The sequence below is a fragment of the Cygnus olor genome, chromosome 10 (genome assembly GCF_009769625.2).
Source record: "Cygnus olor isolate bCygOlo1 chromosome 10, bCygOlo1.pri.v2, whole genome shotgun sequence".
In the NCBI taxonomy this organism is placed as follows: Eukaryota; Metazoa; Chordata; class Aves; order Anseriformes; family Anatidae; genus Cygnus; species Cygnus olor.
The window spans coordinates 16,121,420-16,148,406 of NC_049178.1; the positions used below are offsets into that span (position 1 = coordinate 16,121,420).

At 45.8% G+C, this 26,987-nt stretch overlaps 1 protein-coding gene and 1 long non-coding RNA gene across 4 annotated transcripts in view; one reads left to right on the forward strand and one right to left on the reverse strand.

Annotated features, from left to right (window-relative positions):
* LRIG1 (leucine rich repeats and immunoglobulin like domains 1) overlaps positions 1-26,987 on the reverse strand; it is an 87,815-nt gene that overhangs the window by 32,318 nt on the left and 28,510 nt on the right. The window contains 2 exon segments of the mRNA XM_040568239.1: positions 17,761-17,835; positions 22,433-22,504. Of these exon segments, the coding sequence (XP_040424173.1) occupies positions 17,761-17,835; positions 22,433-22,504 (147 nt within the window).
* LOC121075237 lies at positions 1,962-13,986 on the forward strand. 3 transcript variants are annotated; one of them, XR_005822837.1, is made up of 4 exons: positions 1,962-3,661; positions 5,913-6,569; positions 6,892-7,067; positions 7,626-8,403. It is a non-coding gene; the product is annotated as an uncharacterized LOC121075237 (long non-coding RNA). The 3 variants fall into 3 exon arrangements; XR_005822836.1 differs by having other exon boundaries at positions 5,913-6,106; XR_005822835.1 differs by having other exon boundaries at positions 5,913-13,986.

Here is a 26,987-nt window from a genome sequence, read left to right on the forward strand (position 1 = left end):
TTTTCAGAGCTGTCTGCAAGAAACAGATAAGTATATACAGTCTCAGGAAAGGTTACAAAACATTGCTTCCCTAACTCCTAGGGATCCTTCTGAAAACCCTCAGCTTTGGACTATTTACAATGATTTGTAACACACAGAAATACCGTAAGACGGCTTGTTCCTGCAAACATTTCCTCATCTTCTGCCACCTTTGTCCCACTGCGTGATCAGGACGACTCTGAGGTACCGTGCGCTCTGCCCATGCACTGCCTACAGGATCAGACCCTGTAACAATCGTCTGCATTTGCTGCCTTATCGGCACCAGCCTGAAGGACTCAATCTGATGTTTTTCTTTAGAGGAGGTACTGCAAGCTCTCCTCAACATTTCCACAGCTGTCAAACAGTTAATTACCTCTTAGACCTCATCTGTACTCAGCAAGGTCTAACTAAAAATCCCCCGAGTCCTTTCCTCTGACTCTGTTCTGGCCTGAATCAGTGGAGAGAACAGTAACCAATTAAAAAAAAATACATTGTGCATTAGTCACAAGAAGTAGAGCACATGCCTGATGTGAATTTAGACCAGTCATTGATATTCCTGGCAAGGCTGGGAGTGAGGCACTCCAAATAGAGACGCTCAGCAGACACTTGAGAACTTGCTGAATAATAAGAGATAGCAGAGAGGGTTCAGACAAGTACTGTGGCTTAATCCGGCTGCCTACCCGCTGCGTAACCAGAAGAAGAGACAGCCGCCAGTGAAAGCGCTCTCGAATGCAAATTGGGACGCCCCGGCTCTCCCGACACAGCATCAGCCCTCTGAAATAAAAACCTGCTCCGTGAGCCCACCGGAGCCTTCAAGGCGCTGAAGCCGCCGGGTGTCTGGGAGCTGGTCTCCTCCAGCCTCACCCAGGTGTTCAGACAAGCCCCCCAAAAATACCTATAGCACGTGGCAAGGGTTTTCTGCTCCCCATACTGATCTCCTCTCCTTCCTCACTACTAAAACCAGATTGTTTCACCACCACGTTTGCTGGTGCTGGTAACAGAAAGAGGCTATAAACCGCATCCCCTTGACAATTTGTTTTCTGGAGACTCACCCTCTGAACAGCACCCGATGCTCACTTACACCGGGGAAATAGTCCCAGAAACACTGCTAGGAGTTTAAATGCTACTTAGTTAATTCAATGCAGGCTCACAAGTCATTAAGGTCAAATTTTACACCACTACAGAAATGCTCTGCTAATATGGTGCAAAAAGGCCTCAGGAAAATCAAAGGGAAGTCATAACTTAAGTCCCCAAACCGCTTACTCCATGGGTTACGGGCACGCAGGCTCTGCAAACATGAACAGTATAAAAAGCAATGATATAACCAGTATTCGTTTACAGCTGGAAATGAAGACTGAATTTTCACGTCCATGGCACGCAGAGGAACAGAGCTCCAGTGGATTTGTTAATAGGGTGAGTGAAATACAGGAAAACTTGCTGTACCCAGGTTTTTCTGTCCTCCGTTAACTGAGCGCACGGGTGAGAAGGATTTCATTTCCGTAAGGCCTAGTTTCTTTTGCAAGGCCTCAATAGGTAAAACTCGCCAGTTCAAAAATTTCCATCTTTTTTTCCTTCTCAAAATAACAGCGGCCATTAAATGAGCGCGTGACCCGATTCAGGGAAGTACCTCGACGCAGACATAAGCGAAAGCAAACCCCAGCATGCTTTCTGAGCTCTGCTGAAGAAGGGGCTGTGAGTTCAACTCTGATCTCATCTGGGCCGTGATGGCTGAGCTGAACCTGGCTGTAAGTTAACAGGAAATGAAGGCTTGTACAAATGAACACGAAGAATCCATAAACTACCTGACAATTCCTGCGCGGGGCAGCTGAGGCTGTAAGGGAGTGAGAGCACGGAGTGAGTTTGGACATGAGCTGTTCCTCAGAAGCCAATGTTATTTTTTTGGAGTATTAATATTTCTGTGCTTTAGTTGCTCAACATATATCCAGCCTGCCTGCCTGCCAGATCTCCCAGCCCTTCCCAGAGGACTGAGTTTAAGAAGGGAAGGGAAGGAAAGGGCAGGAAAGAACTATATTGTCTGAGCCATGCTCACAGTTTCCAGGTGACTTCTGTCCATTTGCCTCTCGCTTTCCTTGCGCTGCAGCTGGCAGATGAGATGGATGCATTATTTCACACAGGAAAACAACAGGCTTCTTTCTCTCCCTCTCCCTGTCTCCTTCAAACATGGGCTGACTCCAAATGTAGCTCTCGGCTCCAAACACCATCCTGGGCCAGTCCCAGCTGGGGAATGTCAGACAGTTTGCTGCAAAGTACTGCACCCTCTCAAAGCGCTGCACTTCAAACAAAAGCAGCCCTGCTGACTTTTCCTATACACAGCATGTGATATGAACGCAACATAGTCCAAACCTTTTGCTAGCTTGATTACATTTAATTTTTCATTCTTACAGTAAGAGCTGAAATGTGATTTAACCCTTCCTGTTAGTACTTGGATCCTTTCGGCTTGTCTTCCTTTGTTCCCAACCTTATCACAAAGGTGTTTTACAGACGGAAGACAAGTGATGAAGTTATAACTTTACCTCTCTCCTTTGACTGCACAAGGCCTGGATTTTTACCGACTCGCTCCTTAGTTTACAGTTCCTCAGCTTCAAAGGTGACAGATCAGATTTTAGTACCAATTGCTGGACCAGGCTTTAAAGCACGAATTACTGGTCCTTCCACAACCAATTTGCCTCCAGGTGTCTTTTCCTCTCCCCCCTCCTTAGGTATCACAGCCTGGAAACAGATTTCCCCACCTCGCTTCGGCCAGCGTTACCTCAAGAGTATAAGATGACAAGGCCTCAACGCGAGATTGAGCAATTAGAGCCAGGAGTGAGAGCCAAGTCTCTTACTTTCTATTCCCAGCTCTGGCACTGACTCGTCCGCCTTGGGCAAGTTTCTTAACCCCTCTCTACCTCTGGGTTATCCATCTGTGTGGGAATGCACCGCTGGACTCAGCTGCTGCACGACTGCCTCGCCAAGGACTACGGGTTTGGAGTGAAAGTCGCTCTGGTGAAAAAGAAATCCCAGGGAGTGAGGAGCCCGAGTCCACGAGGGTTTGCTTGTGAACGAGGGAGGATGTAGCTAAAAGGGTTTTATTTCCCAGCTCTGTACCTTCATTCCTGGAGACGCCAATTTGGAGCTAAAGCAGATGAACCGTAGCAACCTAGCGCCATACACCAAGGCAACTCGAAGTCAGCACCGGGTGACTTTAACACCGCGAGCTGCACGCACGTGGCAGTTCCTCAGGCACTGCTTCGCCCTCGGGTCAGCACCAGTTGGAGCAAGCACAGAGGGAACCGACCCTCCAGCCACCACCACATCCACACCCTGAGGTGCCGCAGCCCCTCAGCCCCTGCACTTTGCGCTGCTCCCCAGCAGACCCCTCGGGGTTACAGGAGATTTGGGTTAGCCTCAGCCAGCCTTTTGCTGAACCGAGCCTATGCGGACAACGTCAGGAAGCAAACGCATGCTCTGCGCTTCTCCAGGCTGCTCAGAGACAGAAAAACAAGCAAAATGTTCCAGCGAAGCAAAGCGTGTTTGGGTTTGCTAAGTCGGGAGGGAGCCGAAGGGGGTGGCAGGAAAACAACAGGTGGCGCAAAGTCAAAAGCTTGCAGCATTTCCAGGAATCTCAGCTTGTATTTTAGAGGTAAAGTTACACTTTAATCCCGGTGGGTTTCCTAGTTCGAAGCGTCTTTGTGAATATTTATTTGATAAACAGGCTGTGAAACATTTTCCAGTAGACCTAATAGGAGAAGAATTCACCTTCCTCTTTGCAGCAAGCCTGTCCTTTGGAGTACACTAATCAGTTTAATTTAGACCATGGCTTCAAACCTCTTCTGTGAAATCGATGCAGAGAGCAGTGCAAACACGCTCCTTTGTTGTTAGAGCCACATTTACTTCCCCTCAGCAGCTGCCCATTAGAAAGCTGACAGCGGAAAATCAAAGCAAGCAGACCCTCAGATGGGAATGCACAAGGGGCTTTGCTCAGACTGATTTAAATACAATCAGCACAAAACCCTCCTGGTTTAGACAAAGCTTGAATTAAGTCTGCCTTGGCTGCTGGGAGCCTGCAGCACAACTGCGTGGTGCGAAGTGAGGCTAGAGGCAGGGAGCAGTCACATGCCTGGCCTTCATGTCGTGTCAGCTTACAGGGCTGGCTGGGCTCGCCGAAAAAAAAGAAAGCCTTAATACAGCAAACCTATTAAACCCACACCTGTTATAGGCATCAAAAATAAAATCAAGCTTCAAAAGAGGCTCCACACCTCGGGTAAGGCTCTATTAATAATGTGAGCACATTCTCAAAAGGAGCATATAAGAGAGATCACAAGGCTACAACCAGAGACTGAGAAGTCCAGAGTTCAGTTAATATTTCCATACTGGGAAAGTAGTGAAAAAAAACAGTGCTGGAGCCAGAAAGAGTTATGGGGTTTGCTACCGAAGGACATGTAAGGCTCGGTGTCACAGACAGGCCACGCAGAGAGGGCACGGCCAGAAGCGAGATCAAAGACACCGTAACACAAGCCGGCTCACATACACCGTGACTAAGTGATGCCTGGAATTACCTGCCCTCCTCCTCCTCCATCTTCTCAATTTGGAGAAGACAGAGATTTAATATCAATCTTCCTAGAAACACTAAAGAAGATTTAAGATACGGGTTCCTAAACTCCCACCTTAGATCTGCCATCTGATTTTACCCCGCCATTCATTACACAGAAACACAGTTTCACAGTGGAAGATGCCTGAGCAATTGCCCTGACGAGGATGAAGAGGAACCCATGATCTGCAAAACGTGGCTGTGCTCACAGTGGCAGCGATAGAGACATTTCTGTTTGTTCTTGTCACATCATCATGCTCCATAACATAAAATCTGTCCCAAGCGATTCCTCTTATGGAAATAAGGATAGAGAACATTGCTGTAACTCAATTTTTATAGTTTATCAGCATAAAACTTCTTGCATGATCTTAACATTTTACTCCTAAAAATGCTGTGCCAAAGACTTTTAACCAAAAACTTCCTCTGCTGTATCAGGGCTTGTAAAAGTTCTACCTTGCAAGGGAAAGGCAACAGAGAACGGAGCGAATATGCAGGTGACAAGCTGGAAACTTGCAGCATGCTATCTGTCCTCTTACTTCTGTGCATGAGACCTTCCCCTGAAAGCCTGAGCTGCCCAAAGCTCAACCGTAAGCCCTCAGGCTTCCCAGCTGCCCTGAGAGAGCTGCCTGCCGCTCTGCACTGCCATCTCAGTCTCACCAGCATCATCGGTGAGGCTCAAGGTTTGGTACCCCGACAGGAACGTACGTTCTTAGCCGACCCGGCGTGTGCTGAGCTTGCTTAAGGGAACAGCCCCGCTTTCTTTCTTTCCAAAGTAACGCTGCACGCGTTTTTCTTTGGGCAGGAAGCAAGGACACATGGAAGCAGCCCCCACTTCTCTCAGATGCTCTGAATCACTCCTTCCCCGAGGAATCCTGGCGGAGCCCCAGGGCCGCCGCAGATACAGCTCTGTTTGTTCAGGTGCCGGCCGCATGCGCGGCGAGAGCAGAGCAGCGGCAGGCCAAGCAGCCACCACGTTTTAGGGTCAGACACAAAATGAGAGGGGGAAAAGAAAACTGCACAGAGTTTACAGGCATCCTGACTTTCCCTTAAAGGTTTACGTGATCTGTCTGAGACTGTATGTCAGGATCTTCCCTCTCCCTAGTTCTCCTGCAGAACGAGGCCTTTCTAAGGTGCTGCAAACAAAATCTGCGACCATTTCAAGCTGTTTTCACTTAAAATCATCATACATAAGTGTAAAGCAAGAACAGGCTGACAGAGGTATTCCAGCTATACTGAACAATGGCAGGAAGTCTAAAGACATTTCTCCATTTGCCGACGTACTTACAGGGTTTTTCTTCACGAGGTTACGTTCTTGGCCTGTGTCGGTGCTTTAGGATGGAGAAGCACAAAGCAAACTACCCACAGCTAGACGCAGGCTGGGACAGACGTGGGGCTCAAAACCATACATATTCTCTCTAGATATTTCTGTATTTACAGTGTTCATGTAAACTTTCTGTTTTGTCAGATAACCTTATGCTGTGCGTTAGATCCACTGAGGTGAGTGATATAATTTTATAAAAGCTTTCTCCCTCTCTCCGATCTGCATTTACTCTCACTAGACTTCCTGGACTCGCCACAATATGATTTTGGTTATTTTTTTGCAATATAAACGTCCTAAGCCTTCAGCATTCGATCTATTAGCAGAGTAAAATGTGTGGGACAGGCAGGATTAGAAGTTAGTCATCTTTAAAAACAGAGGCTGCCTTACCGACTCAGCATGTTACACAACCTGGTATGACATCAAAGCAAATTAAGATTCCTGAAGACCAGACCGTCCCTGTTACAGGCACAGCTGTCCCCCCCATCAGCAACAGGGTGGTTCCAAATGTACCAGTCTTTCTGCTTGATGCTTCAGGAAGATAGCACTCCGCACGGGCTTTTTAAATGATGTGTTCACAAAGGGCACAGACCCACGAAAACGCTGCGTAAAGCATCTTTCATTGTTTGTCACAACCTCGCCGTAAGGAGCTTTCCTGAACTTTTATGAACTCAATACCACAGAGCACAACCTTGCCTCCCCGCGTGCAGCTCCACCTCAAAACATCTTGGCACTGACCTTCAGAGTCACTGCGTGCATCCCTGTCAGGGATGGTGCACCCTTTAGTGGTGGGGCGAGGGATCTTTGGCAGCCGCTGCTCAGCTTACGCGGCAGTTTGGCCAGATCCCTGGCACGAGGGGGGGCAAGCGCCTCTGAGCCACTGGGCATAATCGATGGTGGTTTTGCAACAACCAGCTTGTGCACACGCACAGCTGTGCTAGCGTTTAACCCCCTTCTTCTCCAGCTCTCAGACCGATCCACTGCTCTCGTCACCCTCCATCTCCTCATATTCCCCAACCTCTGTCTGGAACAAGCACTGAGGAAGGCTGCAAAGGAGAGAAGAGGCTGTGCTGAGGGCTGAACTCTGCTGAGAAGGAACCGAAACGTCCTACAGGAATAGAAGGAAAAGAGTCCTACAAGGTAAATGGCAGATTTCACACAAGAATGTAGGAAACCACATGGCTCTGCACCACCTGTGTGAATGAGGCTGTGGGGCACTGCACAGGCTATTAGAAGGGGCTCAATCAGTATCTGAAAGGGGTCATTCAGCTGCTGGAAGATGTCAGGTCAGCGTTTTTATGCCATACACTTTATGTATCTTATCATTGGCCTCCACGAGGAGTCCTGTCTGTGGCAAGGAGGAAGAGAGCGCGAGAATCGGAATGAGCCAGATGTGAATTTAACTCAGCTACCCTGACAGCTACCCTGTCCCATCCCCAGCACAGACAGCATCTTCTTTTTGTTGTCACTGCAAGCAAGTTTTTGCAAGCTTCGATCTAATCAACAAGGGTAGCGTGTTCATTTGAAAGCCAATAGGGCCCAGGATCACAAGGCATGTAGGCACTTTTATCCTTAAATCCTGATGCTGATTTTAGTTCCTCTTTGTGTAATAAATGATCAAAGCAAGGAAGATCCACCACAGCCTAGTGAGTGCATATGTTTTGTGGGTGGCTTTGTTTTGCTTTTGTCTCTCCACAGGAGCGAGGAGGGGAAAATACACAAGTGGAAAAGCAATTTAAGTGCAAACCAAATGTAATGACTCTGCCCGTGATGCTGGGACATAAATCCAAACTGTAATTGCATGCAGACTGCTTGATAGCATGCGCTGTTTGTGCCTGAATGCCACCAGGATGTGACACAGGCTCTTCCCATTTCTGACAGGAGCACAACAAACAGGTGAATTTAACCACACAAGATTTTTGTGACCCTGATGCTGAGGCAGGTAAATAAAGGACAATAGTCTTGAGTATCTGCTCCACAAGACCATGAACCTCTCAGAGTCTAATGGCACTTGCCACAGACCCTTACAGAAGGCAGCCGTTAGAGGAACGCGCGCTTTTAACTGGCCAAGCAAACTCCTGTTAACACTTTATAGATGTAGATAGGCTGGCTGGTTGGGCTGTTCCAACATGACACACGCTTGTGCCCTGTTGAAAGGGCTTATCTGTCTTGTCAGCAAGGTCGCCAGAGCAGGGATAGCCTCTGGGCAGGCTTCACTGGGAGCTCTACTCAGCTGAGACTGTTCAGCCTGCAAGAAGGAATAGCTCCTGTGTGGAAAAGCAATAGCCAAGTTAGGGAAGAAAACAACTCTTCTTAGAAGTTTAAACACCTTGTTGTTAATAAAGCATGTCAAGTAGGAAGGACGGCTTCAGGAAACTGCGGAACAAGGTCTCGGAAGATCCAGGGAAGAAAAATTGATCTCTGAAGCAGAACTGATAATGTGCTAACCCAGGCTGGCGTGAAATAATAGCTGTACAAGCTTGTAAAATTGTATGGTCAAAATCAAAAGCATCCACCACCACTTAGCCAGAAAGTTCTTCAAGCCTCTTTAATAGGACCAGTTACTTCTTCAGTTCCTTAGGTCGAAAAGAAAGAAGTCTGACCCAGGAACATAATCAGGGGGGCAAAAAGCTTCCGTAAGGAAAGGAGCTCCTTTTCCAGGGCTCCTGAAAAACTACAGAAAGTCCAGACCCTTTCCCGGGTTGTTTATACTAATCACGCCCCACTTCACCCTGAAACAGCAATTGCTTCCATGCAGTGTGACCTGCAGTATACGCTGGATTGGAGCAGGTATTTTAAGCCTAAAATCAATCAGCCATTTATGGGTTCGTTCTTTTGCCATTTACAGGTTCTTTCTTTTGCCATCTACTCTTCTTCCCTTCTCCAACGTTTTCTCTTCAGATCCTTGACCACTAAAACACTTCTTTTCCCTTGCATGCTCCTGCACTCCTCTTTCATTTTCCAGCTGCCTTTGCTAGTTTCCCCGACGTGCAATTGAACATTAAATGGTTTGACAGGCAGAACATGTACTCACCCAACCACTTACTCCCAATCAATATTCACGAGGAATTCCTGTTAACAAGCAAGAGTTATGCACACACTTGGAAGGGAGGAGGGCCTCTTAAGTGATTATTTCATCCAAAGGCATGACTGATCATTTTCCTGTCCACCTTAATAAGCGGCATTCAGATTTTCCACCCCATCTACCACCAGCAAGGCGGTTTTTACAACAGTAAGATCACAACTTTCAACGTGATCCCTATTGTTCATCTCTGCAATTACCTGGGGAATCTAACGCGGGTTCAAAATAACAGAAAATCCAGCATATAGTCAGCTTTTATTCGGTTAAAAATGAGCCTTCCAGAGATTCTTTGCTAATCTTTTCCAACCCAGACACGGCAGGATCACACGTTAGTGAACACTGTTTACACTAGTGGTTCTTTACTCTGAATTACGCACCATTCCTCGCGGTGCCAGTGGAAGCAATGATGGAAGTGCTAAGCATTGCACAGAGCAGAAGGTAAATGGCAAAACTGATGTTTTACTCCCTGGGCTTTGAACCACGTTCACTTTTTAACACCTCTGCTGAAACAGTTTTAGCCTTGTTATACGCAGAGGAACTAAAATACACTGCCTGTTCTCAAGCCTTCCAGGACGCTTGAAGGTAAACAAAATGGATTTTGGAAGCATTTATGGCACCATACTTTAAAAAGTCTGTTCTACCCCTGTTCCTGCTCTTACTTCGCACTGTGCATCTATTTGTGGCTGCTGCTGGGAAGGCAATGGCGAGCGAGGCAGACCATGCTCTGAGGAAGCACCACTGAGCTAAGGACCAAGAAAACTACCTGACACTTACGGACTGATAACGAGGACTAACTGGGCAAAGTGGAAAGTCTGGAAACAGTGACACGCTGATATTTTCTTGATTTTGTGCAATTTTGTCACAAAACTGTATCAAAGTTTCAAGCTTTTGGAGAGAAGAGAAATGGATAGAGGATTATACATTCATAAATACTTTAATTTGCTTTTACTGCAGTTGCAACTTTGCTTTTACTCGCCCCTGAGCAAACTAAATTGCAGTTACTAGCATTTTTAGGCAGGAAAGTCCAATATGCTAAAAAAAACTTTTAACTCAGCAAGTTATTTATGTTTGAAATCTGCTCAGCCTGAGAAGACTAACAAAGGAGCTGCCTCTGCAGACATGTGCTTTATTTGCCATATGCCATGAGACAGTCAATCTACCACAGATATTAATAGTAGTAACTTTGGGCTGGCTATTCTGAGGTTCAAATATGAGGCTGTTTTTCATATTGACCTTAACAAAAGATCATGGTCACAAATGACCCTAACAACTAATCTAGGCTTGATCTGCAGAGGGACAAGTTGGGAGCCATCTTGTACGTTGTGCGTGACGCACCTGCCCTGGGACAACGCACCAGAAGATGCTTTACGTTCACCAGTTACATCTGCCCTGGGGCAATACCCAATCTTTGGCTAGGAGGAAGCAGAACCACCCAAACTTACTTGGTCTTAGGGTGTAATGAATACATGGAACATGCGCACAAGATACCGTTCCCGTATTCCAACTCCTAACACCTTGTACTCTGTCCCAAAAGACCATTTGGGTCATCCATCCCCTTCCTCCAGAACAAATCCTCACCTAGCATGGCAGCTAAGCAGCACACAGACTTGAGAGCAGAAGCAAGCTGAGCCTGAAACAATTCTCTATCTGCAGGAGAAGCTGCCACGGCTGCACGTGAGAGTTATGCTCACTAGTAAAGACATAATAAAGTAGCCTCAAGGGGTAACTGCTATTCCAAGAACTGCCACCATCTTTCACTATCTTTTTCCTCTGGCTAATTTTTACATTGCTCTGTATCTGCGCGGATCGCGTTCTGATGATCTTTTATTGAGTCTGAGGACCACGTGTTTCATTTCTGCTGCTTTTCTAGAAGAAATGATTACTCATTTCCCTGGAATAGCCTCAGATCCTTCGCTGTTTCCATGCACTCACATTATATCTGAAAGCTTGCAGAGGAGATGCAAATGATTAGAACAGTTCCAACAGCCCAAACAAGAAGTCAAAACAGTGTCTCTTCTGGTGCATGGGAGCACATGATTAATGAGAATTTCCTCCACTGGGAAAGGCTCTTGCAGTCTTTGGCCTCAAAATCCAGCGGACTTTACACACCAGAGCCTTGCCATGAACTCTGAGCAAAGCAAACACGAGAGGTAGGTTTAAGAGTATCTTATGCCTGTATGTTGCTTGCACACTGAACATCCTTGACTGTCGGCATTCTTTCTATTCACCTTTCCACATCGATATATTAATATTCAAAAATAGAATCTGAGTAGCACAGCCTGTAGTGCAGACCAAAACCTCGGGAAGAAGTCTCCCTCCAGCCTCTGAAAAGAACTGCCTGAATAAACACTGGAGAATTGGTCCCTGCAGACATTACACCGACTGAAAACTGAAGCAAGCAGGGGCTGGGGGCTCCAGCAGCGTGAGCTGTCTGTTCAAACAGCTGGATCTCAATCTGCATATACCACTTTGCCTTACTTACCAGGGAAAGCTTTCTGTGTGCGAGACACCGTGCAACAGGGCAGGTAGCAGGGTTTTCTGGGCTGCCTGAGCCCTGTCCTGCACACAGGCAGAGCCTGCTGACTTCAACTGGACCCCGCACACGGCTGCATCTGACTCATCTGGATTTTGTGCTTATGAGTACAAAACCACTTGCTGCGACCCAGATGGAATTAACAGAGTATTCTCCTTATTTCTAATTATTAGATCATCCTTTTCTTACTCCAGCAAAGATGACTTGCAGACTAAGTCTCTTGGGGGTCACGGCAGTTGTTTTGTTTGTACAGCAATTAGCACAGCAGGATCCCAGGCCACAGCCGAGCTAAGGCTACATCTATACGGCTGCATCTGCTCAGGCCTCAATTCCTCACTTAAGCCCAAAACTTCCAATTTTCAACACCACCTACACTGATGCTTATATGCAAGTGAACTCACATCTCATGTATGGACCAGCCTGGACCTGAGCTGTATGCTGGAAACAGTATTGATGCAGCAGTTTCAAGCCCTTTTCTCTAAGGGCTACCCAGAGCAGTCAGGAATCGAAGCAGCAGTTCTCCTGATACTCAGCCAAGTCTTCGCTATCTAACTTGAAAACCAAAATCACACTTGGCTCTGATCGGTGGAGTGTAGTGACCGAGCACCGTTTCAGCTAACGGAGCAGGACACGCTTGGCTTGGATGAAAGCGAAACAGCAGCTCAAAGAGTCTAACGGACCACAGGGGTCTTCAGAAAGGCTCTGCAAACCCCAGACAACTCCAGAGAAGCAGCATAACAGCACTGACATAACAGTTGCTTCCCCAAGTATTCTCTAAGAAAACAAAAGTCAGCTGCTCCAGGAGGAAGATCAACTAACTGTATGATCCCAAATCTGCCATGTTAGGGATCCCCACGACTGGTCAACTCATCTGGTACAAAGTGCAAACGAGATGCAATGAAAATTAAAGCTAAAGTCAAGCAAAAAAGGGTCATGTTAAAAGTTTAACTAATTCAACCAAGAAGTACAGTGAAATCGCCAACACTTCAGACAAAAAACTCTTAGAAACTGTGCGGAACAAGTAGAAACATCGCTCGTGATACAGGAATTACTGGTCTTTGGCCAGTATCACCCCAGACATCCAGAAGGAACACAACGCAGCGCCCACCTTCACCATCATGCTGCTCCAGTGGGCATCCGAACACACCACCAGTCCTTTCCAACAGGCACTGCATGTTCCCTGCTACTCCCATATCCCAATTCTCCATGTATTTAGTTCTCAATTTTACATGATCTATTTTGCCTGTGGCACAGTAGATCATTTACCCTCCTCCTATTAGCCCTCTCTGTTTAATTACAGTTTAATGCGAATTGATCTTTACATTAATGAGCCTGTAAGGAAGATTGATTTTTTTCAAGAGACTTTTATGCTCAGTTTGGCAGCAGAGTGGTCCTATTGATTTCGCTTTCCCCAGTAAATACGCAGAGTGTTGCTGCATCCTCTGTGAATCAGCTAATCCTATTTCACACTCTTTTGCTCCAAAAAAAATCCTTGCTCCGACTTCCTTGTTATCTGTGTTTATTCACAGCAAGATCATGGGGCCAATGCACCTCAGACAGCTGTGGCTGTTGCTTACACACAGCAACTGCCGTGGGTCACTATCCCTTTTGTTCCTAAATGGCTGGGGGCTTAAAAGACTTGCAGTGAAAGAAACGAAAGTTATTTTTAAGTGTTTAATCTGTTAACTTCCTTAATTCCTCGCCAGCTAAGGATGTGGCACGGAGCGCTCTGTTTACCACGCCTGCTCAGAGGTCTGGTTAGCAGGCTCTCCACCGAGCTCTACAGCTGCACAGCAGCCTGTGCCGGCGTGTCTGCGGCGGTGGATGCAGGCTGAATCAGGCTGGCCACCTCGGAGCCAGGGCAGAGGATGAGGATCGAACCCCCATCGCCCCTTGCAGCCGCCCCAAAAGCCCTCCAGCCCTGATCGCAACTCAGCTCCTCCTCTCGTCCTCCACACTAGCAAGGCTAGTGACTCTTCACTCAAGCTGGCCGGGAAGTTGAATGTAATAATTAGATTCAGATCTGCTTTAAAGAAATGATTTCATCCATCCTCCTCTCCCCCACCAGATCAGGTCACAGCTCGAGAAAAGTCTTCTCAAGAGCCTACAGAGTTAACGCACTTGAGTTGCAGCAGAACATTTGGAAGGGAAATCCTCAGCCAAGTGGATGTCAGTGAAAACATCCTGCCATCAACTCCCAAACGTCCAAGTCTAGGAACTGTAGCTAAATTACAAATGCTGTGGGAATTTCAGGCAAGATTCTCCTCTCAGCTACTCCGATGTAATTTCGGAATGAATCCAGATTCACAGTCTCTCCCCCTCCCAGCTGAATTTCCTGGCTTTTGTTTGCACTAACAGATGTTTGCATTTAATGTCTGTCTTTATTTGGTAACCAGTACATAGATTATTTTTCCCTTCTGTTCTATTAAAAGCCTTATCAAGTCCCTTATGTTTGCTCTCGTTGAGATGAACGACTTTGGCAGTATTTTCAACATGCAAGGCAAACTGACTCTTCAAGGAATAATTAAGCTGAATTAAACTTCATGGCAGTATATTAAGGCACAGCATGTTTGATACATATGTTATCCTTGCATCCATCTGCAGCCTGAAACATCCAAAGGTTTGCAGTAAGTCTTGAGAATTCTCTCTCCTACAGATTCCCACATGCTTGCACATACATAACTAGCCCACGGTCCACAACACGAGGTCAAGCAAATCTGGAGTGATGAAGACAGGTATAGGGATCCCCAAAATAGGTAATGCAAAGTGACCAAGCTCGTTGAAAAAAAACTTAAATTTGAGTTTGGCAGCATGGCCGATTTCTTTCTCCCAGCATCATGAGGACTGAAAGTCTCTTCCCCAGCTTAGGAAGAGCTGGAAAAGAAGTAACTCATTCACGAGGACCATTTTGAGTGACAAATATACAACCGTTGCTTTTATAATACATTCACAGCCCTTTGGAAATACTTAACCACATGCAATATACAAAACCTACTTCAGAGGTTTGTGAGGTAAACACACTTCACACATTTATAAACACTGAAAAAAAAAGGAAATGTATTTATTTTTCTTTAGCAGTAAGAATACACTGTAACACTATATACTCAAACATAAACCAATTGCTCAGTACACAGTCCTCATTATGAGTCTTCACCCTGGGTTTGGTTTGGCAACCTCCCCAATTATTACTTCATGGATCTGAAGGCCAGAAAGAACCGGTATGATCATATAATCTGATTCCTTACATCACACGAGGCCAAAGAACTTTACCCAACAATTTGCGTACCGAGCCCATTAACCTGGAGTTGAACCAAAGGACCATCTCTTAGGAAGCCATCCAATTGATTTAAAGACTCTCAAAGATGGAGAAAGCCTCACTTCCTCAGCAAATCATTCCAATGCAAGTTAGTCAGCAACATCAATTAAAGCAGGTATTTTAAAACCTCTTTCAGATTTTTACCTCTGATAAAAAATAAAAGGAAATGCAGGGGTAAAAAAGTGTGGCATTCTCTGAAACAAGCTAAACAAAGAGATCCTTCTTGCTAAGGTATGACAGCAGCATTACAAATCCCACTATCAGAGTTATTTATGTGTAGCAGCTGAGGAAAGCAATACAGATTTCTGGAAAGTGATACTAAGCAGGTCTGTTTAGAGTACCGTCCTTTTATCATTTGGCTTTGTACCTTACCCTTCCTTCTGTACCACTCTGAAATTTCAGAGGAGACGTAAATCTACTGCCTTCCACCAGGCAGCATTACTCCTTTCCAACTGCTTATTTCGTTTCAGAAATAAAAAGGCAAAGCTCTAACAATTTGGTCCTTTGCCAAAGGCTAAATTAATAGCAAAAATAACAACAGGGGCTTGTGAAAATTAGATCATTTATAGACTTTGTGAGAAAGAAAAGCTGATTTGAAGGGCCTAAAAACGATATCCTGGATGGCAAATTGTATGCAAGCTTTCCATCCATAAATCAGATTTCTGAAGTTTTGGAATCCCAGTGCATGAGCTGAGCCATTACACACTGGGTTATGCAGCAATTTGGTGAGCTCAGCTCAAGTGGCAAGCAGATGGCCTCATGTCAGGGGATAGTGCCTCAACAAGAGACCCTGCTTGGAGGGAGTTACTGCACGGCGCTGCAGCCAGCAGCCCCCAGATCACGAATCCAGACTTCACATGTGGTCACACGAGCACGGAGAGGCTGCGGCAGGAGGCAGAAATCAAACAAGTTGGGTTCACACCAACTGCATGTGACACATTTGACAGGTCTGATAACTGCTGAGACACAAGCCACCCCTCCACCCAGGAGGTGGAGTGGTTACGTACCAATTAAGCTGAAAGACACTCACTAGATTCAGTGCTGATGATAGCACAGGAATACTTTGGCTCTTTGTAAGCTCTGTAGGAACACACTATACCCAAGAACCAGATCAAAGGCATCATATCTCAAATGAAAGCTAAACTTGCTTCATGCCAGGAGAGAGATATGGATGCCAACTTTAAGCTCGGATCCTTAAACTGAATTAAGGGAATGAAGGAGTTCTTCTGCTTTGCATATTTTAACACTGCCTAATGGAAAAGCAGGAATGGTGCCAATTCATTTCAATCAATTCTGTCCTTGATTTAAGTAATAGGAATGTACTTTTAGCCAACTGATCAAGGTTATCTTGGAGTAATTCAGAGCCTTTCAAGTCATGAGGGGACACTGGCATTTTCCACTATGAGGAGGTGCCCAACCGTTGCAGCTACAAAGGGGCAGGACACCTGCCTGCAGCTGTACACTCCAAGGCCATGCACAATGGAAGACATCGCTTGAACTGCTCAGGCTCTTTGCTGGATGCCATATTAGCTATTAGCACTTCCCCTTCCCAGGAACTTGGGAGGTATCACGCATACCTCAGCAAAATTCCTTCTTGGTGTGCATTACAAGCAGACACATGCAAAAATAATTTTAGAAATCCACACTCTTAAGGTACTAAGAAGTCTGATATTACGTCTTTATTCCCTTCGGCAATGTCCCCAACCTGAGATCCTTGGTGGCAGATGTACAAGGGTTCTCAGGTGTCTAACACTTCTGCAGGCACCTAAACTACTGAAGTTAGCAACTTCAAAGTTTCTGCAGACCTAGCCTTGCAATCACCAATCACTCTCTCTCTCTCAAAGAAAAAAGTTGAAAGAGACCATAAAAATGGGTCTGGAATGAGTTCCCTGAAAGATTAAGACATGAATAGTCTCTGGCTTTAAGAGAAAAGAAATAACCAGAACAGCGCCAGGAGAAAAAAAGAAAAATCAATAAAGAAAAGGTAAAATTATATACTCCTTTAACAGTACGAGACAGTGGTTGAAATCCAAATGCTGACAATAAAGAAAAACAAAATATTTTTACTCAGTACATGACTAACCTGTGGAATTCAGTGACAAAAGTTACCACTGACCATAAGTTTTCAATGGTTAGGCAAGGGATGAAGTGTTAGTGAGACAAACGAGTACAATCACAAAAATAACAATGCCATAAAAGAGTTTCTGCCTTCCTCCATCAGCAGGAATGCAACAGTGACAATGGTAGACTTCAGTGTGCATTTCTGCTAGGAGCATCTTATTCTGTAACTATTTTCATGGCTGCTCATCCTGACATTTCCACAGGCTGTATGGAAGCACTGCCCACCTTATTTATCTGTGACAGGACACCACCCAATGGACCCTTCATATTAATCACAGCCATAATCATTTTTCATTGGGGTTCTGCTGACGTGCAGGCCAAAAGGTGATATTTCAAATCAGTTAACATTCGCTAAATCCTGGGCAGCTCCACTCCAACCAGATGCTGAAACCCAGACTGGCACAGAAGTGACTTTTAAGACTCTGGAGACATTTACACAGACTTGGCTGTGCTGACAGACGGACATTATGGTTGCCTACTTTGAATCACTCCATAAAATTACATATCAGAGAAATGATCTGCACTAGAGTTTGCAGATTTCTAATCAGCCTGCAAGCATTATCTTGTGCCCTGCGCGTACAAGCTGTATTAGAACAGCACATTTATCACACACGATCTCACAAATCTCAACTCCAGATGTTTCTTAATTAAGGTATCAAGCCTGATAGCGAAATCTGAAGAGCTAGCAGAAGCGGGTGTGACACACGAAACTGAGTAGCAGTTACATCCACCCCACAAACAACAGCAGAAAGACAAAAGTAATGAGGCCGCAGCAACTCACAGGTGGAGGGCACGGACACTGGAAGATGCAGGTCCCAGGGAGGGAATGGTGGTCAGCTCGTTGTTGTTCAGTCGCCTGCAACAAGAAGAAATTAATCGTTTAGGCAAGGAGCCTACAAGGAGGTGTGCATGAGCTGGGCATCTGTCTTCACTGACCCACCCGGAACACCAGCTTTTTGGCAGAGGTCATCTCAAGGGGTTTATCTGCATCTGAGTTTCACATCTTCACTCCAACTGTTTAATAACTAAATGAGAGCTTCCATAACTTTTCCCACAACACCTTCTTTATCCAAGCAAGACTTTGCATCCCCCCACCACCAACTCCATGCCCGGCCAGGCCGCGGGGGTGACATGGCGGCCCTCAGGCCGCACCGCCTCCTCCCTGTGCCAGGCCTGGCTCTGGAAATCCCACAGGGGCTGCACCACAGAGCTGGCTACAAACATGCAAAAACTGGCACTGGGCACCAAAATGCCACCAAAACCAGGTGACCTGCTCCAGCCAGCCCCCAGCAGCCCCACAGGACTAATAGCAATTGCAGACTGGCCCTGCTCCTGGAAATGCGGTTACAAAAATGTCCCCCTCAATGGCCTAATGTTTGAAGTGTTTTTCTGACTGAAAACAGATCCTCGCCATGTGACCGGCTCTTCCTTGGTTTAAAGAGCCCTTGTTTGTATGGTGAATTAGTCAATTAATTACTGTAACAGTCACTTGTCTGGCTGCTTGAAAATTACCTAAGTTCTTAGCCATCCTGCTGCCCCCCCACCTCCCGCCTCCACATGCTGAAGCCATTAAACCCGAGCCCCTGCCAGGCCGAGCTGGGCAGGGTGGCAGCTCCCTGGGCCCCCGGCTGAGCTGATCGGCAGGGTCTTGCCATGTCTCTGCCCTCAGCTCCTCTTAAAACTATTCCCTTCCCCTGCACAGGAGAGGCTCAAAAGCACCCCGATACTCACAGGCCATGCTCCCCAGCCACCCCTTCCCAGGAAATCCTCAAAAATCACATCCAGATGCATCCAACCACAAAGCAAGAGCAGAGGAATGTGGTGCAGCTGAGGGGTGCTAAGCCCTGGGCATGAGGTGGGGAAATCCTAAATTCTGGTCTTGTTTGGAGATTTTTTTTTTGGCACTTAAAAAATATCTTTGGCAGGTGGGAGAGGGCAGTGATGCATCTATGGCAGAACTTCCTCCTGACTCCTCTGAGAGCAGGCGCTGCATTTGATTTCACAAGGAGTTCCAGGTACTGCTGGGATAAAAGCTTTTCTCAGCCTCTTCTCTGCCTCTGACATTACACCCCTACCTTAAAACATAAGGGAAAAGAGCTGGAGGCATTGCAATACAGCAAGGAGCTCTACTTTGCAACTAAAAGCTCATTGTTACTGATATCACAGAAAGGTCTAGAGCTTTCAACAGTGCAAAGCAGGCTGGAAAAAGCATCGAGATGCATATTTTTTATTAACATCCAGCCCGGCTTCTTTCTGAAAGCTGCACAAGGGGAAGGAGAATTGGGCCCACCCTCCCACAGCCTGGGCCAGCTCTGGTTATGCAGCTCTAACACCAACCAGTATCTAACAAGTGTCCAAACCCTCCTGTGACGTAAGTGGGATCTTCAACTATCAGTGTCCTATCTCAGTTAAACCGCGCAGTCAGAAAGCAGCTCTCCCACCTCATTTTCTCTTGGCTTACAGTCACCAGTTGCTGATGCAGAGGAGACAGCCAAGCTCTGTATTTCTCTGGGATTTCCCTTTCCTCTTCCCCCTTCCCCCACGTTAAGAGCAACAAAATAGTAAAAACAAAGAACAGAACAACCAGGCTCAACAAAATTAAACATTCTCCTTTCTCCTTTGAGGACACAAACCTGCTGCCCCTGGATGGCAAGGGAAGGCAGGAGGGGGCCACCTGTATAAAATATTTAGCCCAGTTGCCAGGCTGGTGTCAAGCTGAAACAGAGCCTGCTCAAAAATAGCACAGCTCTCCAGAGCTTTCAGTGAAAGGCACTTTAGAAAATAAAAGGTGAGTTGTTTGTAGAGGAATTTTAGCACAGTTACTACCTCTTGTTACAAAATGAGCTTGGAAAACCTGAGAGCCGTGTAGCCATCACTCTCATGGATTCCGTATGACCTGAGGAAACCCCACAAAGGACAAGAGGGCTGCCCCACAGCAACATCCCCCTCCTATCCTTGCAGCCAAGGCACAAGATCAGGGTGTCTTTAAAAGGGAAGGGACACGGGAGAAAGTACAGATGTCCTGAATGAGGGAGGTAACATCACGCTGCAGCCCCTTCTACCTGAGCTTCCCTCAGCACACAGCTACATATTCCTGAGTATATGGGATCTTGCGATTCATATCACTTTGAGCTACTGAATTGCCTCTTGCACAAAGTAAGAGTTCTAAGGAAAAAAAAGCTTCTAAAAACAATAAAAAAGCCAGTTGCCTATGTACTGTTATTGCTTTATTACAATCTTAGCAAAGCAAAACAGAGCATCCAAGATAAGCTATGAGGTTTAGATCCCCAGTTTTCCCTGAATTTTATGAAAATGTCTGCAAACAAAAGGTTTCCAAAATATATGGCACTAATTATTCACACACACACAGATCTTTGAGCCCCATCTGTAATGCTTAGGAATCACAGGCTCCATGTTTGAAGCATCATGGGAGGTTTCAAGTCTTATCAATGCATCTATTATTTGGGGCAATCTCATTCCCTGAGGGTGACTTGGTTTGCCCAGCACAGCGCGCACAGCAAAACACTGACTTGCTCTCAAGACATGCCACAGCATGATGCTTATTTCATGAATGTTTGTAAAGTGCTTAAAAACTCAGAAAGAGATGCTCTGGCAGTACAGATGTGGTTCTCTTTGTGAAACGCAGTTTATTTCAGTGGTCTGTGGTTTAGCTGTTATTCAAAAGCAACCAAGATTGGTAGATAGGGCTTTTAACAGAGCTTCTCCCTCACACTTTCCAGAGCCTGCCTTCCAGGCTTTGCTCCAGACCTCTGCCTCCCTTTCTGTCTCCCATTTGACTGCTCCCTTTCCCTCCTATTCACTTATCCGCTGCCTCCCTTTTCCCTAACCCTGCCTCTCAAACAGCAAGCTGCTGTTATCTGCACCATCACTCTTCAGGCTGCGTTGCCTACCTCCCCCAAACCCTGACATTTTTCATGTTCAGTGCAGAGCCCACCCTGCCCTCAATGCATGCAGCACTTTGTGCACGGGGGCTTCCCTACCAGCAGCCATACAAATCTCCCAGCTTCGTGCTCCCAGTCACACACCTGCAGGCACTTCCACAAATAAAAGCTATTGCTAAGCCACAATCATGTTAGGATAACTCTAAAGTCTCATGGGATCAGGGCTGTGATTCTATTCTCTAAGCACAGAGCAATTTAAGGCTTTCCGCAGTTTAAAGAAGACAGGTCCCATAGGCAACGATTTGCTCACCTACATCACTTTCTTCTCCCTCCCCTCCTGCTCTCTGAGGCAATCACAACAAGCTGACCTCCGAGCACTGCGCTCACTCCCAATGCATATTCCTCGTTTTGTCACGATCCCCAGTAAGTCCCTGCTGTTTGTTTAAGCAGGGGAGCCACGTGCAATCAGGCAGGTGGAGATACATTGCATTAATCCCCACAGTCCAATCCTGCAGGCGTTAGTCAGGCAGAGCTCCCACTGCTGCAGACTGCTTTGCCTATTTAAGGATCACAGGATCTGGCCCCTCCGCAAGCCCCAGAGCCAACACTTAATGAAAACAGACAAAGGACAAGAGAAAATGAACGATATACACAGAGCACAGCATTGTTTCTGAAAGGAAATGTTTTTTCAGTTTCCCATGAGGCATCAGTAGCTCTTCAAACACAGCCCAAACCTCAAGTATGCCAGCAATTCAACATTCAAATGAGAGCTCATTACCTCAACCCACCGCTTACAATTTTAGTCACTTTCGTTTTTCAGAACCCAAAATCAGAGCTCCAGAAATTGCTGGAAATAGCTGACAAGCACAGCAGCCCTGAGAGCACAACTGCTGAGCATTTACACAGGTCAGGAGGCAGGACACCCTGCCATTCATTCCCCAGGCAAGATTTCCTTCCACCAGCCAGCCTTCTGGCTGTTGCAGCCAGCCCTCACTGGCTCCTTCTCTTCCCCCACCACAGCAGAAGACAGCTCTGCTGTTTTAGGCTGTCCTAGCAGACTTCAAACAGAATTTGTCCTGGTTCCAAAAGGAATACAAATGTCTAAGAAAGGAGGAGACACAGTTAAGTGCTTTGTTATCCACTACACTACACCTTTGTTTCCTGGGAGATTTGGGTTAGGTTGGCATCAGATATCACAATCCAGGCTGTTCTGCCTTGCTTCAGGGTTATCCTTTCAGCAAGGAGCTTTGTGTGTATGTACAGGTGTGTTAGCTGAACTGCTCCCTCAGAGCATTGCACAAGACAGAGGGAAGCAAACACCAGTGATTTCCAATAACAGCTACGCTGCTTTAATTGGCTGTTGTGTTTGTTAATTGATTACTTTTTAAAAAGCAGTACAGGTACAATATAAAAAAACTCCACACCAAGCCAGATGTGCTCAATCCAATTGGCTAAAGGCAGACATCATCTTGGGAAACTATATACGGTTTCCTGCTGTCCCATAAGCTGCCCTTGCAAAATAAAACTAAAGCCTTACACGTAAATACTTACACTTCCTGCAGGTTCAACAGCTCTGCAAAGGCAGAAGGATCAATCTCCGTCAACTTGTTGTAGCTCAGGTTTCTGTTAAAGTAAGAGAGAACAGGATGAGCATCATGCAGTCGCTGTACTCAGCAAAACACACTCGTCATAATTATTCTGGATTGCACTGAGAATTGGTAGGTTGTGTTTTTGGGTTTTTTTAAGAGTACTTAAACACAGTAGGGTGGCACTTTTCTGCTGAATATGAGTTACTTTAGTTCTGTGATCAGAATGTTATTTAGCTTGCCCTAAGCTTTATGCTCTTTTGCATTAGTGTGGTGTTAATTTGTCTTTATATTACACAATTACATTATCATCCTTCTGTTGGTTATTCACAACCACACAACTAATTACAGATGAATAGGATATTTCCTGACAAATTGAAGTCTGAACTGAAACAATCAAAAAAAGCTTATCCTAAATAGTTTACAGACATAATTATACAGGGTGTTTTTATGTACCACTGTGTATCACATACAAACAAAACACACACATAGGTAGGTACACTTCCTGTGTGTCAACATAAATATATTTTACATTTTCTAAGAAGCTGTCATTAGTATGCCACTAAATGTCATCATCATCGGTGACAACAGCTTTCAGCTGGTCACTGTACTACAGGTTTTGTTCTTCAACAACTCCAACCATTTCTAACTACAGACAGCCCACACCTAGATCACATTATAGCACCTTGCTGAGGCACAGGTTGTATTATCTGGAAACAACCTGCTGGAAGAGCAACTATTTAACGTGCTTCTGGAAGGAACGCACTGCAAGGGTGGCTGGGGAGAGCAAACCGACAAAATAATGCTAAAAGTGGCAAGAAAGCAACGCCAAAAGCAAGACCTTTGCTGTGCTCTGCTGCAACAGCCAAGTCCCCTCCACGAGGCACCCTGTCAGCATACCCCACACAGGTCAAACCTGCACTTGGGGACTTACCAGGAGAGCACAGATCAATTAAAGACCAAGTGACTAATGATGCGGAAATTAACAAGTGTCCTAATTAACGTGATGTATGCAGTGTTGGCATGTTACTGTGAGTGTGTAATCTAAAGAGGGAGTAGGCAAATTGATGGGCGGTAGCGAGGAAAGCAACCACAAGGAGTTGCGAGGAAATCGTGAGGGGGACCTGCTTTAATTTCATCCTGCTCCACACCCTGCTCTAGGATATTATCCTGGGTAAAACTCAACCCTCCTGTCTCCTCTGCAGGGAGGTTACACCCTCTTATTGCACCTCTGAACACAACCCAAAAGATTCATGGCCTGATTTTAGATAAGCCCTCAAACATTCAGCTGCTTATTCAAACCACCAAGCCAGTCTGACTGGAAAACTGGCCAATCTTCCCCGGTTTGTGTATTTTCTCTGCTTTAAAGCTGTGCCCGCAGTACCCGAAGCGGGCTTGGAGCCTGAACAGGCCCCAAGTCACCAGGGTCGCCCCGGTGGGCTTCCCCACACCGTGTGGGCCTGGAGGTGAGGGACAACAGGGCAGCTGCCATGGCACAGGGACCTCCTGCCTGACATGCTCCACTGCACCCCGCAGAGGAAAATTCAGGCCTACAGCAACGCAAAGAGGAATTCAGACCCACAGCGACACTTGCAAGCACCAAGACTTGAAAGATCACCAACTTTATGCGCTTAGCAGGAAGTGATAAACGCCTCTTTTGAGCTAAAAAGCAGTTATTGATCACCTGCCCTTCTACAATGTGTTTTATGGGAAGTCCTCGAAGCATTCCCTTCACATGGTAATTGTCTGCATGCGCTGTTCCCCATCACTTCAGAAATGCCCAAGACTGCTCCTTGCATCTTACCCAAAATGTACCATTTTTTTTGGCCAATATCTGCTGTGAAAGAAAGCTCTAGTAATCAACAGCTCAGGATTCCTTTAGCAGAATCTAGGCCTAAAGCAACATAGGAGTGTAAAACCTAACCAAGCATCTAGTTTTAAAATATGCTGTCCTATGAGCCCCTACCGTCTTTTAAAACACTCAAGAGACCTTTAAATCAATACCAGCCTACAGCAGATATCCATTTCACTATGAACTCAAAGGCATTTGTCTAAATAAAAGTCAAACTGCAGTTTAAACTCAGAGCGCGTTTGAAAGCCAAGTCCATATTCATAGCACAATTACGAATTAAAGTGCAATTTGCCCACAGATTACATTACTACTATTTTGTTTTTTTAAACCACACAGCAAAATCAGGTTGGAGCTTGTCTTGTCTGATATACAGGCGAAAAAAGAAAATATAACAGGTAACGTCCTATAGGCTCAACGCAGTAGGAATAAAGCAGACACAGAAATATTAGTGACGTACTGTAAGAGGGAAAATACAGCCATGGTGCTAGCGTGGTCATGACTGTATCTGAATCCATCTGTTTTAATGTATTTCTATGCCTTCTATAGCTGCAAATCTTTGCCTTTTTTAAGGTAAAATATCCTCAAAACACTCCCCCACAATAAGCTCAGAGGCTATTTCACTACCCAAGCACTGAGGATCACAGGCACCAAACTGATCAGCTGCACACTTGTCAAAGGGAACAGATCCCTGGCTTAGGCAATGCTCAAACATTGAGCGATACTGACATGACCTTCGAAAGCTCAAAAGTGATAAAACAAAAGTCTTAGCAGATTAAAGGATTTTCAAGGCCATGGTCTAACATCTTCCAAAGCAACTTTCTGATTATTGTTGTTGCTATTTGAGAAGTTTGAACATCAAAGCCATTGCACAAGCAGCCAGCTTTTCAGAGAGCACAGCAGTATTTTGCCTACTCCAACAGACTCTCCAGTGCTTGCTACAGAAATACAGATGAAGTCTACCTTGTATGCCCGAGTCTTCAGTTTGCCCCATGCTACCCACTCCAATTTCTATCTGTCCTCACCGAACATATAACATGCCGTTCAAAAAATCGGTGGGGAAAATGAAACACAGAAATACAGCGTCAGTGCAAAATAAACAGGAGACTTGAAAATAGATAGATACACCAAAATAAAGTTTACTCCATTTCTGAGACTTGCTGTATTTTACCTTGCATTAAAATGCCCAGCAATTTGTCGCCTGCAGCATTAGCAAGCAAAGGATGTGTTTCCCAGAACCCAGATCCCCTCACTAGACAGTATTTGGCATGCCAGTCACAGCATGCAAATTGGAGAAAGAATTAACGTGCTCTGATAGATAGATCATTGGGACCAGTAGTCAGGAAACCTCAGTCTGCTCCTGGCTCTCTTAATCTCCTGCTGTGTGACCGGGTCATGTCACATCACCTCTCCAGAGCTTTTGTTTCCACAGCCACCCTTTGTCTGTCTTGTCTATTTAGACTGTAAATAAAATTGAGGTAGGTATTGTCTTGGTTTGCCCAATGCTGATGAAATGAGGTCTCAGTCTTGGTTGCGTTCCAGTAATGCAAATACAGAAGGGAACTCAAAACTTGAGGTCATGGGTGCACGCGACTCTCCCCCACTGCAAAGCACAGGTCCCAAATGCATGGCAGCACACGGAGCGTAACAGGGGCTGTAACATCCCCACCGGATCAGCTTCTCCACACCAAGCAGCCCAGCAGCGTAGGCTGGATGGAGATGCCGAGCTTGGGGAATGGCTGTCCCATCACTGGAAACGGTCACACTTGTGTTCTGCCATAGTGCAATTCTCCTTCTCGTGGAGCCTCCTGATCTGACAGATGCTCCACTACCTCAGTTGCGCAGCAGTGCAACGGCTCTCGTGGAGCAAACACTTCTGCCATCAGTGTTTTAGTGTCTTCTGCAGAGCCCTACAAACCCAGAGCCCAAACCCTATTCTATCCCAGGGTAGGGCTCTCCCTAAACCAGATGGGCATCTCTTTGAAGCGGCAGTTTGCAAAGCATCATCATCTACAGTATTTTACAGCAGCTTTACAGGAGAAAATGGCTTTGGTGTGTGGTCAGCACCTGCACCTGAAGAGGGTTAGCAATGCCTAAATGCAGAAGCACACCTGTACAGATAGCAGTCTGCTGCTGTCCTGCCTGCTTCTCTGCATGGACACAGTTCTGTTCAATTACTCATGGGAAGGTATTTTGACCTCTCCAAGGCAGCTTCAGGGAAGCATCCTACAGAGGTCAGAAGCTTCTGCAGATAACAAAGACAGAGCAGAGCCACCAGCTTGAGCAGTTCCTAATGGGCAGCTTGTTTCCCTCCCCCCATTTGAATAGAAGCTAGTGTAATGTGGTTTTTATTAAGGCATATTTTGATTTAGTGGCACGAGAAGTGCCTTATTTACCCATTACATACACTAAGTTTTCCTTGTATAGGCTAATCCAAGAGTGTAGGGTTTTCCCGCTCCTGTCAGTAAGATGCCCCTGATGAGGAACCAAGAGCATGTTATATCAATATGGGAAGGGCCCTCTGCCATCTGTTTTATCCATTCCAGTCTCTAATTAAATAAGAAAGCAGTGTTTGTTTTTATTTGGCATTATGAAAGTGGCACTGTGGATCACTGAGCATGGCAGAGACTCAAAGGAAAGCCATATTAAGTAACCAGGTACATGGCCTGCC